The sequence below is a fragment of the Prorops nasuta genome, unplaced genomic scaffold (assembly GCF_024137725.1).
Source record: "Prorops nasuta isolate Cenicafe-Biocafe unplaced genomic scaffold, Cenicafe_Pnas_1.2 PNAS00033, whole genome shotgun sequence".
Taxonomy (NCBI): Eukaryota; Metazoa; Arthropoda; class Insecta; order Hymenoptera; family Bethylidae; genus Prorops; species Prorops nasuta.
Genome location: NW_027116830.1, coordinates 1,317,920 through 1,339,964, shown reverse-complemented (window position 1 = coordinate 1,339,964; position 22,045 = coordinate 1,317,920). Strand labels below are relative to the sequence as shown.

General features: G+C 36.2%; 1 protein-coding gene across 1 annotated transcript in view; it reads left to right on the top strand.

Annotated features, from left to right (window-relative positions):
• LOC136783469 (uncharacterized) overlaps nucleotides 1-22,045 on the top strand; it is a 211,430-nt gene that overhangs the window by 12,643 nt on the left and 176,742 nt on the right. Inside the window, exon 2 of the mRNA XM_066743661.1 lies at nucleotides 2,313-2,363. Coding sequence (XP_066599758.1) covers nucleotides 2,313-2,363 — 51 coding nt within the window. The remainder of the gene's footprint in view (nucleotides 1-2,312; nucleotides 2,364-22,045) is intronic.

Here is a 22,045-nt window from a genome sequence, read left to right as displayed (position 1 = left end):
ATGGCGCTTGAGAATCAGATGATCCCACTATAGAGGCAAGAAATGAACGCTTTAAGGATGACGCGCAGCTGTCGTTGTTTAGCCATCAAGATTTTACTCGTGCATAATGTTTTCTTCCAGCAGCTCTCCAAGCATTATAATCACTGAGTTAAAAATTAGCTCGCGGCTTTAAACATAAATAACTTTTAAGACTCCCCGTAAATGAAAATAATTTCTTGCGTGATTCTTGCCAGTTGAATTTTAATAAAGAAAGAAGCAAGGACCCATTTAAAGGATGACAGAGTCATTACGGTTAAAACGAGGAGACTCTGGCCAATGAGAATATTGGCTGCGGCCAGAATACGACTCACGGCTCGCTGGACAATCGCGGTAATTGGACTAATTGCTGGGCGCAATTATTCGGAATTAATCGAGATAAACCGCTTAATTATCAGTCTTGTGAGTGTATAGGGCAGGGGGTGATTCTCTCCGCTGTGCGAGGAATATATCCGGTCTTTCTTTACTAAAAACTCTCGCTTCGCATATAACCCAAACTCCTCGGAAACACCCAATCGATTGCGCGTTTTCTACAGAGATTACGCTAATTTAATCAAGCAGTATAATTCGTAAGGGATGAAAAAAAAATAATGCCCACCTTTTACCCAGGAGTCCAATTTCATCTTGGCCTGATCAATCGAGACTAATACTATATATAAGAACGAAAAAAAATCTTCATTTCTCTTGCTGAAATTCACTCGAGTATCGAAATCCATTCACTATGGCTTTGCGTTAAATCGCAATAATTGCTTCGTAAACCAAGTTGCTCTGCAAATGACGATAATATTGATTGGTTTTATTCTCTTTTTTTTCCAACGACCCCGAGAGACTACCAAGGTAAAATTAGTTTTCACAATAATTATTTTCTTACTTCGCATGATTCTCGTGTTGATAATTTGCAGTAACTGTACACAGTGTGCTATTAATTAAAGGCTAAAGCTAAATTTATCGCCGCGATCTCTCTCCCACATGCATACGTGCGTTTAAAAAGGCAAAACAACACATAATTAAGATTTACGGGTCTCCACCAATGACGATTCGACGTTGCTGTAGTACAGATCGACATTTCCAGCTGAATTTATCGTTTTATCGTTTATAGCTTCGGTACGATACGTCACAAAACGGCGCTTTCCTCTCTTCTAGAGTGAAGAGCGGATTTATTCGTGGCCCCCGCGCCGCCGCTCCATCCGGAAACAGGCAGTCGCGCGCGGGCATCAAATGGTGGAAACGATTGCGGTTTTTGCACGATCGGTTTGATATTTATGTTACCCCTTCACTCCCCACCCCCCCCCCCCTCCCCATCCGCAATCGACCTTCCTCAATCTATGTCGATGCATCCGAATGATCGTGGCTATCGCGACGATTTTTCACACACTTATTTTTATACAGTGTGGAATATCCAAATGGAATAAGCTCGATATCTGATTTATCGTGTATATTTATTTAAAAAATCCCGAGACACTTCGAGTTCAAATTCGAAAGTGACACCCATAACCGCGCTCTCAAATTTCACCTCTAGATTCTATCCCTTTGGAACGACAATCCTTTGAATTTTCAAGTGCGAAGCAGGGATTTCTGACGACTCGCTTCAAAGGCCTCTATATTAGCTCCATTAAAAACTGCTATGGTTCCAGAATTTATTTCAGAAATTAACAGTAAGAAAAAATAATTTATTCGTTTGACGAAACTTCATCTGCTGAATTTCATGAATTTCTCTTAAATGAAGCGGCTTTCTGAATTGCAGATAGCGAAAGCTGTCAACTATGTAGCGTGTAAAAGGTTTTCATATCTTATTTTAGTTGATACTGTTTAAAAAGAACATGGATTTTCTTTTTTTATTAAATTATGTTTAAAATTGCTTTTGTATGTCCAGATTGTAACATAAAACAGCTTATCTATATGCTAACAATTCGTTGTGTCTACGGTTTTTCGAAAATATATTTCCATGAACGAGCGACCATTTGAGAATAAACGGTATTTGCAATGTGAAAGCGTCAGCTGTTTTTATGTACCGAAACATTTGTAACTTATAGTAATTTCGAAAAGGAAACAACTCGTCAAATTTATAATAGAAATAACGTGGAACTATTTCGCGATTCTTCGAGCTTTTATCGTGGATCGTGCAATGTTCGACGAAAGAAAACCTTGGGGGAAAAGAATATTCACTATTTCCACTGACCGATACGTTGGCCATTTTTTCATTCCCTTTTTAGTCCAAGCAGTCCTACTTGCTTTTCAGACTGCAGCGCAGTAACGACTTTTATTTTCCGTTTCAGAGCAACAGGAGTCAGCCAGCCATTGGACTGAAGCAGACGCCAAAAGCTCGGGTGAGTCGAACTTTTTTTTTTTCACTCTATCTCATTTCTTTCTCCCTTTGTCCCTCTTTTATTTATTTATTGACTTTTTTTTTTACTAATATAGATCCTGTAGGAAGCAAATTCAAATAGGAGCATCGGCCTTAACTAGTTACGCATGCTTGTTAGACTAGTCGATTCCAATTTAATTTCAAGCACTTTAGTCGAAACAAATTCGTCTACCTTTTCACTGACACGCCATTCTAGCATCCTGTTTCCCCAACCCATTTCCACCATCCATTGCGCAGTCGATCGCAAAATCATCCAATAATTTTATGGCCTCGCGCGGTCTCTCTAAAAACCTACACATTTCCATTATCCACTGTGCTGTATTCTCCGCTTACAATCAAACAATTCAGCTATTCTAAATGAATGACGACTGAATGCTTAATAAAATCTGATCCTTCAAATGTGCAAATAATTGAGCAGCTTTTTATTTAATATAATTTTTTATGCTATTGTAAATTATATATAATTAAATTTTTGCTTACTCCGATGTTATTTAATACTTAGACATATCTATTAGGTAAATTTTATTTAAATAACATCGAAAAATAAAGGATTTGACGAACATTCGATATTGGTATCCTTTTTTTATTTTAAATAAAAATACAAATTTTTAGTTTATATTATCCACTTTGAAAAACTGTTATAATTGAACAATCGTCCACTGATATAAAACGTGGATTAAACGTTTTGTACGTGGAAGTACAAACGGACGAGGCTAGTAAATGAGTGTTACTATATCCGTTCGGTAGTGTTAGCCTAGACAAATAATGCGAAAGCTCAGTCCTGAGCTTAATCTCTATACTGAGCTTAGTTTTTCACGAGACAACCAGAGATGGTGGTGGACTACGATAAAAAGAGTAAAAAACACACACACACACACACAGCTGCTAGCTTAAACAAATTTCTTCTGCGTGTGTGTAATGCAAAAGAATTTATAAGAGGACGATCGTGCTACTAATTTAGAAAATTGCACATTTTACGTAAGATTTTATAGAATGTTGCAAGTAGTACCTGAAGTGAAATCAAAGGATCCGCGCGCGTACGTATTTCCCCCAGATCCATAAATTTTCTACTTTCAGCTCGTTAATCCTTCTCGAAATCCCACCGCTCGTTTCCTCTCCTCAATCTGGCCTGGTTTTCGTCAGTTAAATGAAACCTGAAGTATTCGGAAAAAGGCGACGGAAATGCGAACGGTATAAGGTCTGTGAAACGACGTGAAATCGGGCGTCGCAATTTCGTAAAATTGCCAAGGCGACTCTTCGCTATAGGGAAGGCCAGTCTTCTGGAAAAGAACTTCTACCCCCTTCCCCCTCCAGTTGGGTTCGCACGACCTACCAACTCTGAAAAGAAGAAATACAATAATCCCCTTGGTACCGCTTCAAAAGTCATCCCGCGCCATCAATATGCATCACTCCTGCCAGCTCCTAAAGTTCTTCGTAATTTACGAAACAAACCTGAGGTTTTTCATCCATTCTCATTTTAAACCATTCAGAATATCCCCACGGTACCATATCCACTTTCATTTAGCCAAAGTATAGTTATCAGCGATATAATAAAGCGAAGCCTGTTTTCCTAGTGAATTTGATCGTTCGTCTAAAGGATGATTTATTTAATTTAACAAAGATACCTGAGATTTTTCATTCGTTCGCATTCCAGACCTTTCACAATTTCCCCATGGTATGCCACATCCACTTTAATTTAAGGAAAATATTCAATATCGGTAGAGTATTAGCGAATAAAGCCAAGTCCGTTTTGAGAGTGCATTTGATCGTTCGACTAGAGGATGATTTATTTAATTTTGACAGGAATATCAAATTTTCAGAGGCAGCAAAGTGCTTGCTTTAGACACCCAAGCAGAATGCTTGCAATATTTATGGTTCTAACTTTGCGTGACAGCCGATCTGTTAATAATGCAAATATTGCATGCGCTGGATTTGTTAGTGCACTGCCCGCATCGCGTGCACACGTCGAGGATTCAGCTGGTGGTTTGCGTATGCGGATGACCGAGGCTTGAGCAATAATACCTGTGATCGATGGAAAAATGTAAAGGAATTCAATATTCCATACGATACTTGCAAATATTTTCAATCCCAGTGCTCTCTAGATTAGCTAATTAGTTGTTTGTATATTATAATGGGAAATGGGAAGACGGATCATCCTATTCATCGTTCAAAATTGGTTGGTAATTATCGGGGATTATATAATTACGTTGGTTTAAATTAACTAAATTCATACGTGAGATTATTATGATAATAATAATATGGATGCTGCGCGAGTTCTGGTAATATTCGCTCAAGTCTCTCCCCTCCCCTTTACTCCGTCTGTGCACATATGTACACGCCACTTAAGTAATTTCGTCAATGTGTGCCATGCCAATCTGCTCCCCGTTGCTCTCAAAACTTGTATTACGAGAATGGTCAAAGAATACGCGAGACACCCCAGAAGATCCTGAAAATTAAAAGGCTTGGGCAAAATATGTTAATAGTACCCATAGGAGAGCTTTATCCAAATTAAAATAAAGCAGATCTCTATAGGGGTGGGAAGCCATTTTTTCATTAAAGCATTTATATAAATTCCTCTTGATCCAACGTTATCGCGTTCTCCCTTATGATTAATTAAATAACAATAGCATTTGAATAATAAATATGTTTTCCACAGCAGGTATTCTCTACGAAAGCTCATAAATTTTGGTGGACTTTGGCTTGGTTTCGGTCCCCATGGGCATTTACCGCTATCCAGTCTGCCACAGTTTAATTTGTAGCTTGAAGCGTAAGATTGCGTGATATTAGCCCTCAATTATTACTTAGGCGTCGATTTTCTACTCAATAATTTATACTATCTCATGAAGGACGACTCTGCTAAAACTTTATAAAATCTACCCCTTCGTAATTCTCCCTTACTTCTCTCAAACTCAAAGCTAATATCTTCATGCTAATATTATTCGTTAAATTATAAATTTACCACTTTTAATAAATCGTTAATATATTTTAAACTCGACTATAACCTTGAAAGCTTACGTACACTCTGATGCACTGCGAAAGTTAAATTGAAGATAATGAAAAAAGAGGCAGTAGAAAAAGCTCTTGTTACTAAGAAAAATGTTCTCTTTGCGAATAATTACGCTACCTCATTAGAATCCATTGGCTCTTTGTTATTCACGAGTATTTCTCATTTTTAAGCAATTTTATAGATGTGCTTATTTAATGAATATATTTTTATCACGTTATTCACTTTTATTGTTGTGTAAGAACAAATGCCGAATAAGTAATAGATTTCTCTAAAAACTTTTTTACTTATATCTTTAGCTCATTTTGATTTGCGGAGACTGTAATTTTTTTTCCAAGCATGAAATCGATGCTATAGAATTCTCGAGTAAATTTTATGGATAGGTAGAAAATTGGTTACTGATTTGAAGTCATAAGAGAATTACTTTTGTCATTGGCTTTTAATTTAATTTAGCATCGTCGAGAAATACTCTGCAGTGTTTGGAACAACGCTTTCAGAAAAAATATATTTTGATACAAAGAGAGTTTTAATGAAATCTGATGTAAACAAGTAATTTCTCTTATTCAAATAACTAATTCGTAGTTATTTCTAAGAGGGTAAAGAATATAGATCAGATTTTGTCAATAATTACTTTCCAGTTTGATGAATTAAGTTTTCAATATCATTCTTTTTCAAACCTACTTTGCAATGCATACTTTCCCCTTTTCAATTTCTGATTCTAAATTATTGTTGTACGCCATTTGTCATATCAGATCGAAGTTCATAAATAATACATGGAGGAAAATTGTTCATAAAAAATATAGATTCACGTATGTCTTAATTGTACCAATAACTTTTTATAGAGCTTCATTTTAATTTAATTATATAGACATTTGGTAATTTAATTTTTATATATAATAAAAACTACTTTTATTCCATTAATATTTCTCTATTTAATACTAACAAGTTTTAAAAAAATGTTTGTTTCTCAGTTGAATTATTATATCGAGGAATTTTTAAGAAGACAATTTCAATATAACTTTTTTAATTTAGGTCATTGTGCCAGTTGTGTCAGTAATTCAAGTTTTTGTTTCTATATGTTATATTTAAGTAAATTATTATTTTTTGCTATAAATGGTTTTTGCATGTTATAAAGCAAAATGGCAGCAATAATCTTTGACTAGGATTCAAGTGCGAGGGTTTCAGAAAAGCTTATACGTGTAGTATATAATCAGAGCATTACACATTGGCACGCTGGAAGCGTTCCCAAATTTCTTCATGGGCTAATGCATCGCTTGCCCCTATTTACAATTCCAAATACCACATGCTCACCGAATGTCGCTAACTCCACTCTACTTTACACCACTTCCAGCCACTATTCGCCTTTATACTCGTAGCGCTTATTTTGGTCTCAGCTTTCTCCGTTTGAATTGCTTCTTCCCTTTAAAAGTTTAGTACACATCTGGGCTGATTTGTTAATCTAATTGAATGTCAGTTTTCGTTAACTCAGAACTGTTTAAACAAGTCAAATGCAAGCTAAAATATAGAAATGAATATTTTTAACCAAACAATTTTCGAAAAGGCAAACTTATATCGTATTTATTCCACTGATTTTTAAGGTGCCACAGTAGTACTACATTATCACTTAAATTTACATATAACTAAACCTCACAATTGAATACAAATTCTAGTGTTAATCCACAAAGGGTATTTTTCTACTGATAGCATATATATATATATATATATAGGATTTGAGTTATTTGACCATAACATTTAATGAAATCTTAAAGCGCAAATTTTCTACCCTTCTAGTTTATTAAATTTCGTTTACTGAATTAAACGAAATATAAAATACTGAGTGCTATAGCCATTAGAAGAAAAAAAATCTTTGTATGTGTAATCTTTTTCGACGAGGTGAGCGAAAAACTGCAAACATAATGTTTTATGAAGGACGTAAAACGTTAGTTCAGTGAGTAAAACATTTTTCTTCTAAGCGGGGATCCCATAGCTCTCTCCATCCATCTCGCTCTCTCGTCTCTCATTCTCCTTGTATTAAAATTTATTGCGAAACATCTATGAAAGATTCAGAGAATTTAACTTCTTACTTCTCGCATTCGATCGGGCTGCTCAAGCTTTTGGGGGGATGGGCGAGCACAGAAGATACTAAACCATTCACGTTTCATCTTTTAAAAGACCAGACTTTGCATTGCTCTTGGGAAATTTTCATGAAATCTTCCCTTAACGTAGCAGATCGATACCTTCTTTACCATCGGCCGGTAATATACTCCTCCAGTCTTACAGACTCTCATTGTTTATGTCTTTTCGCGAAATATTTCAAATCTTTTCCTCTTTAATACCCCCAGGACACTGAGTTAATGTCCCAAGTACTTTCTGTACATTTGGTTTTGCACGTTGCTGCCAAGGTGCTATTCAGCCTTTTCACAAAACACGATAAATCTCAGATCCAGTTTACAGCAGTTGCCATAAAGCTGCGCGACAATAAAGGACGCCAGGGGTTGCCCTTCTAAATAATAATCACGAAACGGTACAACTACTTCAACCTTCGCACGGCAATAGCAGAGTGGATTACAATTTCGCATTAAACTTTCATTACGCTTTGCTACACGTGCGACTCTACTCAATCTCCATCCACATATCGAACTATCAGCCATCAGCCACTGTTTCATTTTAATATTTCCACCAAATATTTTCATTTTTCTTCCACTCTTTGTCCGACTGATTTTCAATGTTATTCCTTGTTTTCAGCGGATGGGATCCGACCACGTTGAAATAACAATGCGCGGTGAAAAATGATTCAAATGTATCGTATTATCAAACATGGTTTTCGCTGGAATTTTTTGTGGATCGGTGTATCGATCGGTGGGTTTGCGGTAGAAAAACAGCAGGCGTAAAATTTTCACCGGACCCACCGCGATAACCATCTGCTCGCCGAATAAATAATCGCCTCAAATGTCCCTAAAACTCGACATAGTCGACATCTTCGGAGCATAGTTTCTTGCGCGCTCGTAAATTTCACTTCACATTTTCTATGCATACGCGCAGACCCGTTTGGAAATCCGCGAAACAGAATCTGGTGCGATCATACCATCGTAAAGTGAAACATTACACCTTTCTCCCCTTTTGTATCGCGCGAAATGTATAGTGTACAGGCTGTTACAATATTCACCAGTTACAATAAAGGAGCGTCTATACCTAAGCCTATTTTGGCCAATATCGTCCATTTACTATTTTTCAGTCTGATGCATTTTATATCGCGTTCAAAGAGAGTATATACCAACACACTGTAGCAGTAGTGTGTATAGGTATTTTACGTATATAGTATACTTACATCTAAACACAGGGTTCAAATACCTCAGGGACTAAATGTTGTAGAAATAATAGGAATGAGATGTAAGATTTTAATTTTTGTATTATTTAGAGTAATATAACATTAATTCTAATATCTGGTATATATATATATATATATATATATGTATAAGTTATTTATCGTTCACAAATACATTGCTTTTTCCGCGAGTCAGGAAATGTTGAGACAGTAGGGTTGACAGGGTAGGAGGGGGGAGCGTTTGAAGAATGGGAAAATGCGATTCATTCATTCGATTCCGAGTGTTACTTGGCGAGCAGCTCGATACTCCGTTCTGCCTTCCCACTATACCTAAAACACATAGTCATTCTTTCCCCGTTCTGCACAAGAAGCTTTTCTGCTTTCGGCAGAAGCATTTTTCCTCCTCCACTGCAATGTCGAGCTTGCCAACCGCGAAATTATTTGGTTTCACTGTACGCATTTCCTAAATTTTCGCTTCGTCTATGTATCCACTCTTTATGACCTATTTATCTCTCAAAACTCTTCTTCTTTCTTACAAATATTATTGCTCGTTGGAGAAGAGACCTTAAATAAGGTGGATTAAGCTTTTGATAAACGCAAATATAATTATATGGTTCGCTTATCAAACATTATACGAGTGATATCGAGGAAAAGGCATGAAGGAAATTTATGTATCGTTTTCTCGCAACATTCACCCCTTTCTATTTGGATACAGAGTCCTTTCTGCGCCATTGCTTCGGGTTGAAAGTTCGAGATCCGCCCACACCTGCAGTTTACTCGATGCTGACGCCATACTATAGTAATAGTATATTTTATCACACAAGAATTCCAAACAAATTTTTTTAACACTTTTTCCTTCGTTTTAGAGTGCTGGGAAATTTTATTTATTAATCCACCCGGACCAACATGGGTGAGAATCTTATTCGTATCGTGTGTAGGAATGTTTAAAAATTTGGTTACAATGATTATTAATGGAATAATAATAAAAACCTAAAAATAAAGAATAGCAAAATGTGTCAGCCAAGGAGCATTGTCTGAAAAAATATAAGGTAGCTATACGAAATATCTGGATGAAAGCTGTCTGCTGGAATAGTTTCAGTTGCCGACAGGGTTATGTGAAGCGTACGGTCAAGTGTGTGTGTGTGTGTGTGTGTATAGAGAAAGTGAGATGTGATAGGGGTGAGGGGGGAGTCACACAAAAGAAAGAAGGAAGATGCGATAAGAAAAACGAAGGAAGGAAGGAAGGAAGGAGAAAAGTAGAGCTTTAGTCAGACGACGAATTTAACCCAGAGGGTGATCAAGGGCGGAGGGCCTGTTGCTCGCTTGCTTCCACAGCCATTGTTCTCCATCCACGACAAACAACGCTACAATTGGTTCGGATACATGCTGCAAATCGATATTTGCTCGCATATGTATATAAACACGCACTCATACCATTCTTCTACTCCTCTTTCCGGTGACCTGCTGTTTATGTAAAAAAAAAAACTACGTAATATTGAATATTGGCGAGACTGCCGATACAGAAATCAATTAATGCGAATGAAAATTGAAAATAAATTCACAAGTGGTAATAAAGTTAATGAAAATAATCGACGTGCGGTTGCAGTCAACAGATAAATATTATATATTTCAGAGAGAGCGAGAAGACAGAAAAAGTGGGAGAAAAACGAGTGAAATAGGAATGCAAAGGATGGGGACAAGGTATAATAAATAAACGAAGAAATAAATTGTAGAGTTCTTTTTTGTTACGAGGATATCAAGGATTCTTATTCGAGGATAGTGCAAAATAAATTGTGACTCGTCTTCTTGCGGGAGGCGGAACGCTGCTTGCAGATCCTCTTCTTCTTACAGTCCCCACGCAGTTAAAGATGACGCAGCTTCCGCTTGATTGATCGTGCCATTGCGATGATGCTCGATACCTTTTCATCCTACTTTTACTCTGGTAGACATTCGCTCAGTTTTTTTCGTGTTGTGTTTAGTACCTGAACAAGCAGACAAATTATAAGTAAAGTGATACTGATTTTATGCTAATCAGTTACATGGACAATATTGTGTTAACGAGGTTATGGATATTAAGGGACACATTCATTTAGGATCTTATGAGTTATGTATGCATACATGGGATATACAGCTGTCGATAATCAATATTTTAAATATAGATTCTTTGAATAATTCTAGGCAAAAAAGTCTGATATAACTTTTCCCATCAGGTACCATTTTTGAATTATTGAATTTTTTTAGTCTATCCAATAAAGCTGCTTCACCAAGAGAAGGATTATTAAGCTATTATTAAGAAAATAATTTTCTCAATATCTGAAATATTGAATTATATTCTTTGTCTTCTTGAAACGATAATTAGCTTTAATCTTCAATGCTCTCTTAATTTAAGTGAATTATTTTTCATTTTTAATGAGGTATTTTCTTATTACCACAGTGCTCCTTGAATTTATTAATTTATGTATTTTTTCAATTGATATTAGCTAATATTTCTCTTCGTTAACAGTATAAAATAAAGAGTGGACGTTATAAGGTAATAAAGACAGACGTACCTGCCCTTTACGTTGTTCTTATAGCTAAAACAAAATTATTAATTAAACAAACAAATTAAATAATTCCAAAGTGGCACGCGTAGAAAAAAATAGTATTAAACTTTTTTTTATGTAGAATTATTCCAGGAATCGCGATATAAAATATTGATTACAGGTGTACATTCTGTAAACGAAGTTTTTGTACCAAAATGAGACGAAATATTTGGTTTTGAATAGGCAATGTAAATGGCTTTGATTTTTTCATTGGTGGTTTTAGTAAAATCTGTTTTAATTGTTAGTCCATAAAGTAGGACAAAATAAAAAAAAAAAACGATTTTTTCCTGTATTAATTATACAAAAGACCAAGTAAGACAATACCGACATTGGAATAAAAGTGTAATTCTGTAGTTTGTTTTCTCAAATGAATGCGGAATATATGCGAAATAAATTATATAACGGCCTTATAGATATGTACGCAATGAAATTTGTTCAATAAATGAAGTTATGGTAATTGTATTACGTAGCTGCTTATATTTTGAGAAAAATAATTTATTAATTGTAAAACTTTTATATTTAGACTCGATATATCAGTGAACTTCTGAAAAGACTATTAAAATTAACAAAGAAAATTAATCAGCGCCAACTTTGCTTCACTGTTTACAATTTAACTAGTCAGAGCGTTATAAATCTGACAAGGCTCTGGCCAGTTTTCTCTTTACCAACGTCCTGCAAAAGTTTAGTGATCTTGTTAAAGCCTATAGCTAAATTTCCACTAGGATATCCATACATTGTTTATATAACATTGACTTTGACACGAGTATCAAACATTTCGCTAAAAGTAAAAAAATCAATATACCCAATTAATTTTCATTTTGCAACACTATTGACCACACACGCCATGGATTAAAAGCTTGAATGAATCCGGTTTTTAAGATAAATCTGTAATCTCGTTAAAAGTCATATTTTTGATCAAAAATAAATTCAGTATCGCGCGATGCATGACGCGTGTACCTAAACTGATCCAGCCTGTATTTTCCGCTCGATGACTTTATACGTTGAAACGAGAAATTTTAGCGAGAGCGCGATAAAATTTCGCTTTTCGGGACTCGAAGATCGATTTTCGGATCGATCGTGTGCGGTGATACCAGAGATATTACGATTGTCCGTGAGGAGGAAGGATTGCAGTAAATTTTGCGAGAATCGATCCTAACGGTCACTTCCGAAAATGGAAGCCACGTAGAAAAATGGGGCGCACCGTCTAATCGAATAGGTTTGTGCCCGACTGTTCCGATCGAGCATTAAATTTAGTTTTCTTTCTGCTGGATTTTTATGTCCCAATAGAGGAAAACCTTCTTTTATCTGACAACTACTCCGCTCTGCAGAAATGTCACAATTATGATTGTATAGCAGAATTTTATTAGCAATGTAATTTTATTCCATGAAAATGACGAAATAAAATATTTGTATTAAAAGTATAACTCATTTTCATTAAAGTTAATCAAATATTATACGATAAAATTCCTCCATCCATATACATATAAATTCATACTAAAGCTCTATTACAAAATTATAGAACCAGGTGTGCTGAATGTAGTCCCTTAAACATACCCAGTAGTATACGAAATTTTCAACTGCAAGCATATTCTGTGTCTTTTCGCCATTTCATAGATAATTCCATAAGGTAACTTTTATTTTTCGAATACTTAACAAAGCTGCACGCAGCAAGTTTTTAAACAGAACTGTGTGGGCTTTCTCGAAAGTATATCGAGCGAGACGCGCGAGATAAAGAATTTGTCTAGTAGGTGAAAAATAATTTGGCGTAAATAAAAAGCAGAAAATGCAAATTGTTCGAGCATATTTAGAGGGATTCAATTAAAATGTTAATTTTATTTTCAAATTTCAATTACCTCCAAGTTTAATTACGAATTTAGTTAAGAGAAAATGATATGGAGAATAAAGTTTCACCTAATAGATGTAAATGATATGTTATTACAAGGGCTTCCCAGGTCTGGAATATTTTCTACGCTGATCATTACACGATTCTATTAATTTCACGTTGAAACCACTTGCAAATTAATCTGGTTATTTTTATATTCAACGTTACGTACTAGGCAAATCGTTTCCAGTTGAGGATAACGTTCATCCTGAATAATACCCTGACGTCGAAGGAAATAAGGTAACTGATACCTCGACCACCATTTACGTTCACAATGCTTCGTGTATCAGTGTGTTCGTGAATTCTCCATCTCCCCGGAACAAGGGAGTTAGGATTAGATAAATTGCAACGCGGTCAATAAGCCCGAGTTTCGCATTAGCAAAAAATCTAAACAATATCTTAAACATTTTTTATTCAAATTATATGGCAATACTCGATTCTTCAAACGGTGAATAGTGAAAAATAAAAAAGGTGTACAGAGTGTGAAACGAAACGACCACACTTTCGCGAAACATGACCACGAAGGAGGGGGGAGAGGGCAACCTGATCGCAGGTGTAAAATTTCGTTCCAATTTATGGAGGGGTTGAAACGCTATTGACGTTTTAAAATCACCTTTTTGAACCTTTACAAACGACTCGGACGTCAACGTAAAGAGCGGAGAAAGTGGAAAAACAAGTGATGAGCCAGCCGCGAAAAAGGAACAATTATCGATCGTATCACAGCACATTTCTGTTGTTAAATTTATCGAAGTGTTAAATAAACCATTTTATTACATTTTTTATCTACAAAATCACAACATTCGAAGTATTATCCGTAGTTAAAATTATCATAAATAAAAAAATTTAAATTAACGTAATGAAAAAGAAAGTATCATATTACTCATGATACTGTCACACTGCTTGAAACAGTTACGAATAATAAGACGCACTATTTTCAATTTATGAGAATTTAGCAAATTGCTGATTCTCATATGAAAGCCTCTCCTTATAGTATTGAAGAATGATTTAAAATCAGTTAGTTAATTATAACTTATTTTCTTTTCTTTATTAATTAAAACGTGTAATAACAACGTGTTATTTAACTCTGAAATAAATTGGATAACCAAGTTGAATTATAAAATAGTGAGTGTGTTGACCAGATGATCGATAATTGTTTCTTTTTCGTGGTCAGCTCGTCACACGTTTTTCCACTTTCTCCATTCTTTGCGTTAATTTCAGAATCATTCGAATAGGGTAAAAGGGGATAATTTTAAAACGTCAATAACTTTTCAACTGCTGCATCGACTGGATGAAAATTTTATACCTGCAGTCAGAGGTTGCCTTCTTCTCTCCTCCCATTTCAAGAAAATTCGGTAGTTTCATTACATACTGTATATATAAAACGTTAACTCGACGTTAAATCGTCTGCAAACGCTAACGGATATTTGGATTTTCCGCTTAATCTAACCTATTTTCTCGAAATATTTTCTTCGCTCGGATATTGCGAGGGCCCCAACACTCATTAGACGAAAAACTGAAGCGAGAAAATGAGTTCGAAGCGAAACCAAGTACAAAGGAAGCCTATATATTTTCAGCCTGCATGTTGGCCATCTTCTTTGTTTCACGAGTCACTGTAGGGCAAAAAGAAATAAACACAGGGAAAGCATAATAAAACAGAAGCTTTGCTATATAATATCTTGCGTCACACTGCAGCAAATAATATGTATATGCATATATATACCCATTAAATAATATACTTTATCAATTTTACTACCTCTCGATCAAATATGTGAACAAAATAATATCTTAAATAATTGCAAAAGTAGATTTAACCATAATCGTTGAATCTCGTTTGGAAAAAAAAGTATGGTACATGTATCGATTCCCGGAATAGCTTGTTACTCCACTATTCAGATAGATGTGGTCTGCTGTACAGAAAACCCTCATGTTTTAATTCATTGGAAAGTCGTTTTTCCAGCATTTGATGATTTGTCGTCGAGTAAACGTGACAACGGAAGGATCCGCTAGTTTTAATCAAATATTTCCTTGGAAATTGGCGGATTGTCGGTGAGGCAGAGCGTGGACAACTTTATGAAGCGAGTTATTGCAATTTTAGTGGCGAGGCCCGTTTTGCTGGCGAAACCAACAACGCGACAATCAGCTTTACGCCTCCCTGGCGGCGGTTGTCGAAACTGAAACTTGGCATTGCTAAATCCCAGAGAATATTAAATAATGATAACGATGTAACGTGGTCACGATGCTAGCTCAACTACAGCAACGTAGTTACCCAGCCAGCCTCGAACCCCCCCCCCCCCTCCCCCCACACCCTTCTTCACTCTGCAAATTGCCACAGAGCGCAGCCCAAGACTGGAAAGACTGAAATTTTCAAACTCAAATAAGCTGAATTGCAGTAAGTGCAGACCAGATTTTGCCAAGTTCCACTTTAAATATGTATAATTTTAAATTCCCTTTTTAAAAATACTGTATCCATCTCGAAAGCCTAACGCTCGCTTTACAAAATGATTAACCGCGTGTTGCATATTGATTTTTGTTTCTAGCAAAACGTATAGAGAGGACGCGATTTAACCTCGCATTTAATAAATTGTAAAAAATTTGCTGTTTCTGCGACGAGCTTCAGCCATGACATCTCTGGTTTGTTATTAGACAAACACAATTTAAACTATGCGGGTGAAAATGTGTTTATGTTCATGTACGAAGCAAATTGTGATAATTGATAAGGTTCGCTTAATTCGTCATTGTTTTTGTTATTACAATGTACTATTCTATATGCGTCCTTTGGACTCGACGTTTGACAAAGAAGACACGATGGAGTTGAATGAAGGTGAAATGCGTTAGATACATACTATATATGTATATACATATAGCTTTGACGATGGTGGAACCGAAACTGGTTCTGAATAGTTTCGTGTCTATCACTGGACTGGGAATGCCTGGTGCAAGACTGTAATAAGGATGTAATACACGCGTAATGTGTATTTCTATGCATGTATGAAAGGCTAGGCGTGGCTGTGGCAGAGACGCGATATATCTCACAGTGTTCTGTCTGACGTGTTTCGATCTAAAATATCGACTGCTTTAGAAATGCCGCCCACTCATTGTTGGAAATAGCGCAGCGTTAATCGTTCAATTTCTACTTTAATTTAACGGAATCATTGAAATAAAGTAAATATTGATTAAATGATCATTTCAACATAATTTCCATATCGTTTCATAATTCTGCGATAGGAGGAAGATTTTTTGGCAGGAAATATTGAATAAATGCGGAGGGTTGGCTCTGAAGCGACGTACACACACACACACACACACACATGGGTGGTTTTCCCAGTGGCGACGCTTGTTTACACGTTGGCGAAGAATTAAGAGGCACTTCTAGGCTTGGGGAGGCACCGAGTAATCGACTTTTCTGACCTAGAAAGTCAAAAAGACTTGGTTTTACTCCCATTTCTTTTATTTTCTCTTCCATCACCTTATCTACGCCGATTGCCTCTCTCTCTCTCTCTCTCTCCTTGACTCTGTACGTTATTCTCCATAAGTCTACCCTTAATTTTATATCGCTCCTTAACAATACTTATTTATAAAACTATTTTACGATTATTAGCCTTCTTCTGACCACGACCAGCTGTAAAACCTTTTACAGCCTTTATCATCCACTTTATGCGTTTCTTCTTCCAATATTTTTACGAGCAAACAATAAGTTTTTATCCCCTTTCCCATTCCGGATTTTCCAAATCTAATCAATATATGTATAGTAGTTTCACTGTTATTTTTCCTAACTTTTGGCTTTTCCTCTTTGCCTATGTTCGCTCCTTTCGTACTGGAATCCAATACAAGCATATGCTTGGTCCTATACGTAAAACGGTTTATCTTTTCTTCGATTCGCGTCTGCGGATCCGGTGGGAGAGAAGCGGAAGGGTAACTGCGGTATGGTTAAAATCGTGCACTGACCGAAAACTTCAATATTCCAGCTCTTTCATCGAGAAGAGCGTGATAGTGGAGTAGGAAGGAGATATCGACAACTCCCACTAAAGAGTCTGCATAAAGGGTAGTCGAAAAATACTGATAATACGATCGATCGTGTGCTCAGAATTCAAAAAAGCTCATTCGCAAGCTCTTATATGGGCTTAAACATGCTATGGTTAAAACCACGTACGTTGCGTTCAGAGTCACGCACGTGCGTGCATAAGACGCTTAAACTCTTAAGGAACGTAACAAAAACCTATGCAAAGTTCCATGCACTCGCTGGATTAATACTTTGATCATATTTAAAACAAGAGATTCAACCGAGAAACTACTTACTTTTACACGAAGATAAGAGGCTTTAACTTTATTTCATTTTTAGGTGGTTTTTCCTTTTTAAAACATCGTGTACCGAGAAAACATTAAACTTGAATTTAAGTATTTACAGTTCTGTTGTTCTTTACATTTGGAAAAAATTACTCTGGATTTACCCAAGTAATTTTTCTCGGAATTTAAATATACGATACCAGAGAAGGTAGATGTTACGAAGTTTGTTGTAGTATTTTCTGCGTGTACCGAAAAGCTTTATTTTCATATTAATTATTTTTCTAACGAGTACTTTTTGTATTTATGGATATACATTCTATATAATTCCACGATTATTAGCAGAATGTGAAATTGTTTAAATATATGAAAGCAGGAGATTGTAGGTTCGAACAGTGATAAGCAAAAAGACTGATGATTCTTTTCTGTTGCTGTATGGAGTTCCAACTTTTTTAACGTATCCGGAAACGTGGCTGAAATTAGTCTAAGCCTACGTATAAACATCATAAAACTGCGATGCATGTTATATCTGAAAATGTTCCCAATGGTGAAAATCGCTTCAACAAAGTCTCTTGCGCAGACTGATTTTGACAAATGCAAACAAGGACTCTTCTTTCTTATATAGATTTCCATGGAAATATAAAATACTAAGTTGAGGATAATCTTTTGGACACTTTGGCATCAATAGATGAGTCCTTATAACTGTTGTATGCGCGAACAAATGTCTTCCTGAAATGTAAATAAATAGCAAGAGGACTCTTCATGGTTCTTTGCGGTCGCAGTGGTGCAATTACGTTTGTCGTTGTTTTATTAATGAAATTTCGAGACACTTTAGCGCTTTAACCCAGTAAATGATAATGGACCATAACCATGCTCCCTCTAATACTTCCATGAACTCTGCTCTGATCTTCCTCTATTCCACGAACGGATTAAAGGTAATTTCTACTATCTTGAGCACTTTCAAATAACCCTAAGTAAATTTCACGGTGAACGCGTGCTTTTATAAGCAATATCATATAGAACGTATTTTCTTGGAGAAATAAGATTTAAGCTCGTAATCCAGCAATTTTAAATCTTCCTCATATTCGACACTTTAAGTTTTACCTTCGCTTCTTCAGCATCTTGATCCAAGCTGAATTGAATTTTGGTCCATCTGTTAGGAGATTTCCAAGGTTCGAATTTCATCGTTACTCGAGCAAACAATAAAGTTAGACTGAAATTTGGAAAGTCGAATAGTATCTACATTTCTCGTTAGACTAATAAGGTCGAGAACGTTCTTAACACGAGGATTACGCGAACCGACGTCGTTATACGTCTAGTTTAATTGCTTATTGATCATACCTTGCAAACCGACGCCAAACTCTCGAATGCACCGTATAAGACGCGCTTAAGTGGCAGGTACTCTGACTACTTTAGGAAGTATCTCTCCTGTTCCCATATAATTTATTTACTGTCAACAGTGAATAAAAACTAACTTTGAATATGACGAATCTTCCACATCGAATTCAACACTCGCCATGTGCAACTGCTCCGTTCAAATTTGCTCGTATTTGAAGTTGAAAAATAAAACTTGGACCAGAGTCTCCAAATTTCAGCAATTTTCGAGTTTGAGTCACTCTTGTATGGTTCTTTTCTCGAAGTCTCGTTGACGTCTGGACGCGCTAAGAGAGCACTTAATATAGCCAGCAGTTACACCATCATCATTATCGTGCTCCTTCAACACCGCCGACAGCTCTCGCGCATTTTCTTCTAACTTTTATTTAAACGCAACCTCTTATTTCACCCACTCCACTCCTCTGACACTCTTTACCTCATCTGCTCCACCCCCTTTTACTTTCTTCCACTTGCACAGATCATCGTAATGAGCGAAACCCAAGTTTCGTTGGAACCACTTTTCATTAATTGCCCATAAAAACTCCTCGAGTCCTTTTCCATTTATTCTCCTTGTAATCCAGTGTATTATAACAAATTAAAGTAAAATGAAAACAAATTCTTGAACGTTATTGCAAGACTGTTGAGTCGTTCCTATTACAGCATAGTGGAAATCTATTGGGTTTGGTTTAAATGCAATTTCATAAGAAATAAAGACGGAGGAGATATAATGAAAAAGTTGATAATAGGTAATTAAAAAGCTTCGATTGGAGTTTATTAATTCGAGAGGAAGGATCTTTTTAGCTCTGGGTTTTCGTGTTGAAGCTCGAAGCCAGGTGTTCCGAACGACCTCTTTTTATTTCTTGGAAAGGAGGCTTTCGCCAAGTCCCCCCCCCCCCCCCCTATATACTACCATACACCACCTTCTTGTCACTTAATTAGCTGTCGTTGGTACAGTTTTTCGGCCAAGTTTATTTACCAAGGTTAAAACTGCATCTGCAGTTAGAAGGAAATAATTATCTCACCTAATACACCGGCCTAAATTGACGAACGCTCCAGGCAATTTTAGTTCTTAGGAAAGGCTGTTCTTCTCCACACGAGAAACTTAGTTCAAGTAAGTTTGCTTCAAGAAACTTCACTACGATTTTCAAACGAACATAACAAACATTGTTCCATTAAACCCATCGTGCCAGTTCTTAACGATCCCTGAGAATTTATTGGATTATCTCTAAGCGTATTGCAAAAATTTTAATCGAACCTCTCCCCCGGATATCATAGATATTATATTTATAGATACGTATAGGATAAGAGAATCCTATGATGAAACAGAAAGGAGCAATCAATAGCCTTTTTCCGGCCAGAGTGAATCCAGAAGTACGGAGCAATATTCTCGGCAGATAAGACGATGGAAATATGTCATAATGAACGAATTGAGAATGAAAATTCAATAAAATTGGCTCGTACGAATGTAAGTGTGCAATTTAAATAGTCCCTTAGAGAGAGCATTTGAAAATTCATTCATCTCGCTATAACAATGGGACGAATTATATTTCCGCATAAAATGTTTTTAAATTCTTTTTTCCCAACATTCGGAATTTCCTTATACATATACGAAGGATTAATATCTCTTACAGGTTCCGGCATGAATCGAATATATCATATTGGAGCTATCGCCATTTTTTATTCCCTTCATCATATATTTCGAAACTTTACTCGAATATAACCGCAGTCTTTTACCTAAAACCAGACTGATGTTGAATGATGAAAAACCAAGTTCGGGGGTTAAATCGAGTTTTACCGCGATATCGAATTTTAGCTGCAGCATCCCCAGACACGTATTGTTTCAAAAGAGAAAGACTCTCGAGCGTTGTAGCGAATCGTATCATTCCGAAAGAAATATAACTGAGAAAATCTAAGTGGAATCAGCCAATATCGATTTCGTTTGAAAAATTTAACGCCTTAATACTCGAAATAACTGAATTACACTTGAAAGAAAAGCAGAAAACTTTCTTCGAATGAAATTATAATCGGATTATACGTGAATCAACAATTCATATCACGAGGAAAGAAGAAGACAAAAGAAAAAGAAATACACTGTAGAGAATATTGCATCGAGATGCGAGAGTACTCGAATAATTTTGTATCAAAATCGTGCGATAGTCGAGAGGAATATTGAGCGATAAGCGATAAATATAATCCAGGATGGAGGAAGCCGGTCGAAGTTTCAATGTTTGTTCCTCGCGCAGACTGACTTCCGTTGAAAATTTAACGAGATAAACGAGAGACTCCGTCGAACGTTCTTCGTCTTAATTTGCTCTGTGGCATTTTGTCGAAGTTTGTTCGTTAGTCGATTGCGAGCCGTCCTTAATTCCTATAGGAGTTATCCGTACGAGAAAAACATCCGATAACTTAGTTAGTATTATTACCATCGGACGAATTGCGAAAAGTTATATTAGCACGCCTCTCTCCTTCTTCCTTGCTCTTCCTCCTGTGTGCACGCGCGGCGCGTGGTGACAAATATTCATTGCAGATTTCTACATTACCCGCTACTGAAGTCGCTTATCAGCAGCAGTCGGTAAAGTAGAAAAGGATATTACGCTTAAGTTTAGTTTCAAACTTTGCCACCCGAGAGAAAATTTTACCAAGAGAATTATGTGCGAAAAGGAGATTACTAATTCATTCATTTTTTTTTTACTTGTTCCTGAAGAGAAGTCTGAAAAAGTTTTATGGACATAAATATAGAATGGATATAAGTATAGAATTTAAAAATAAGGAATGTTGAATAAGCAGGAATAATTAAAATAACGAATACGTTTGTTAAATGCGCAATAAAACGTTGACTGGATAAAGTAAAAAATTGACTAAGACCATTTATATTTCTAATTGTTACTTCTGTATATATATACTCGTCCTGTACCTTTTTTATTTCACATTGTTCCAAGGCCCTTACTTTTTACGAGTAGCGCATTATGCACCTTTGTTTTTTACCATTTCCATTAAGCATCTTTTCTGAAAGAAGCAATGCGTGCCAGTACGCTATTATCTCAGCTAAAGAAAGTGCCGGGCGCAAAAATGAACGGCGCTGGCACGAAACTGGCGGCAGCACGGAATAAGAGTACCCTAAGTACTTTAAAAGTAATAATCTCTCTCATCCGCAAATTTTGATTGCTTAACATCCATCAAAGGATATCACCGATAA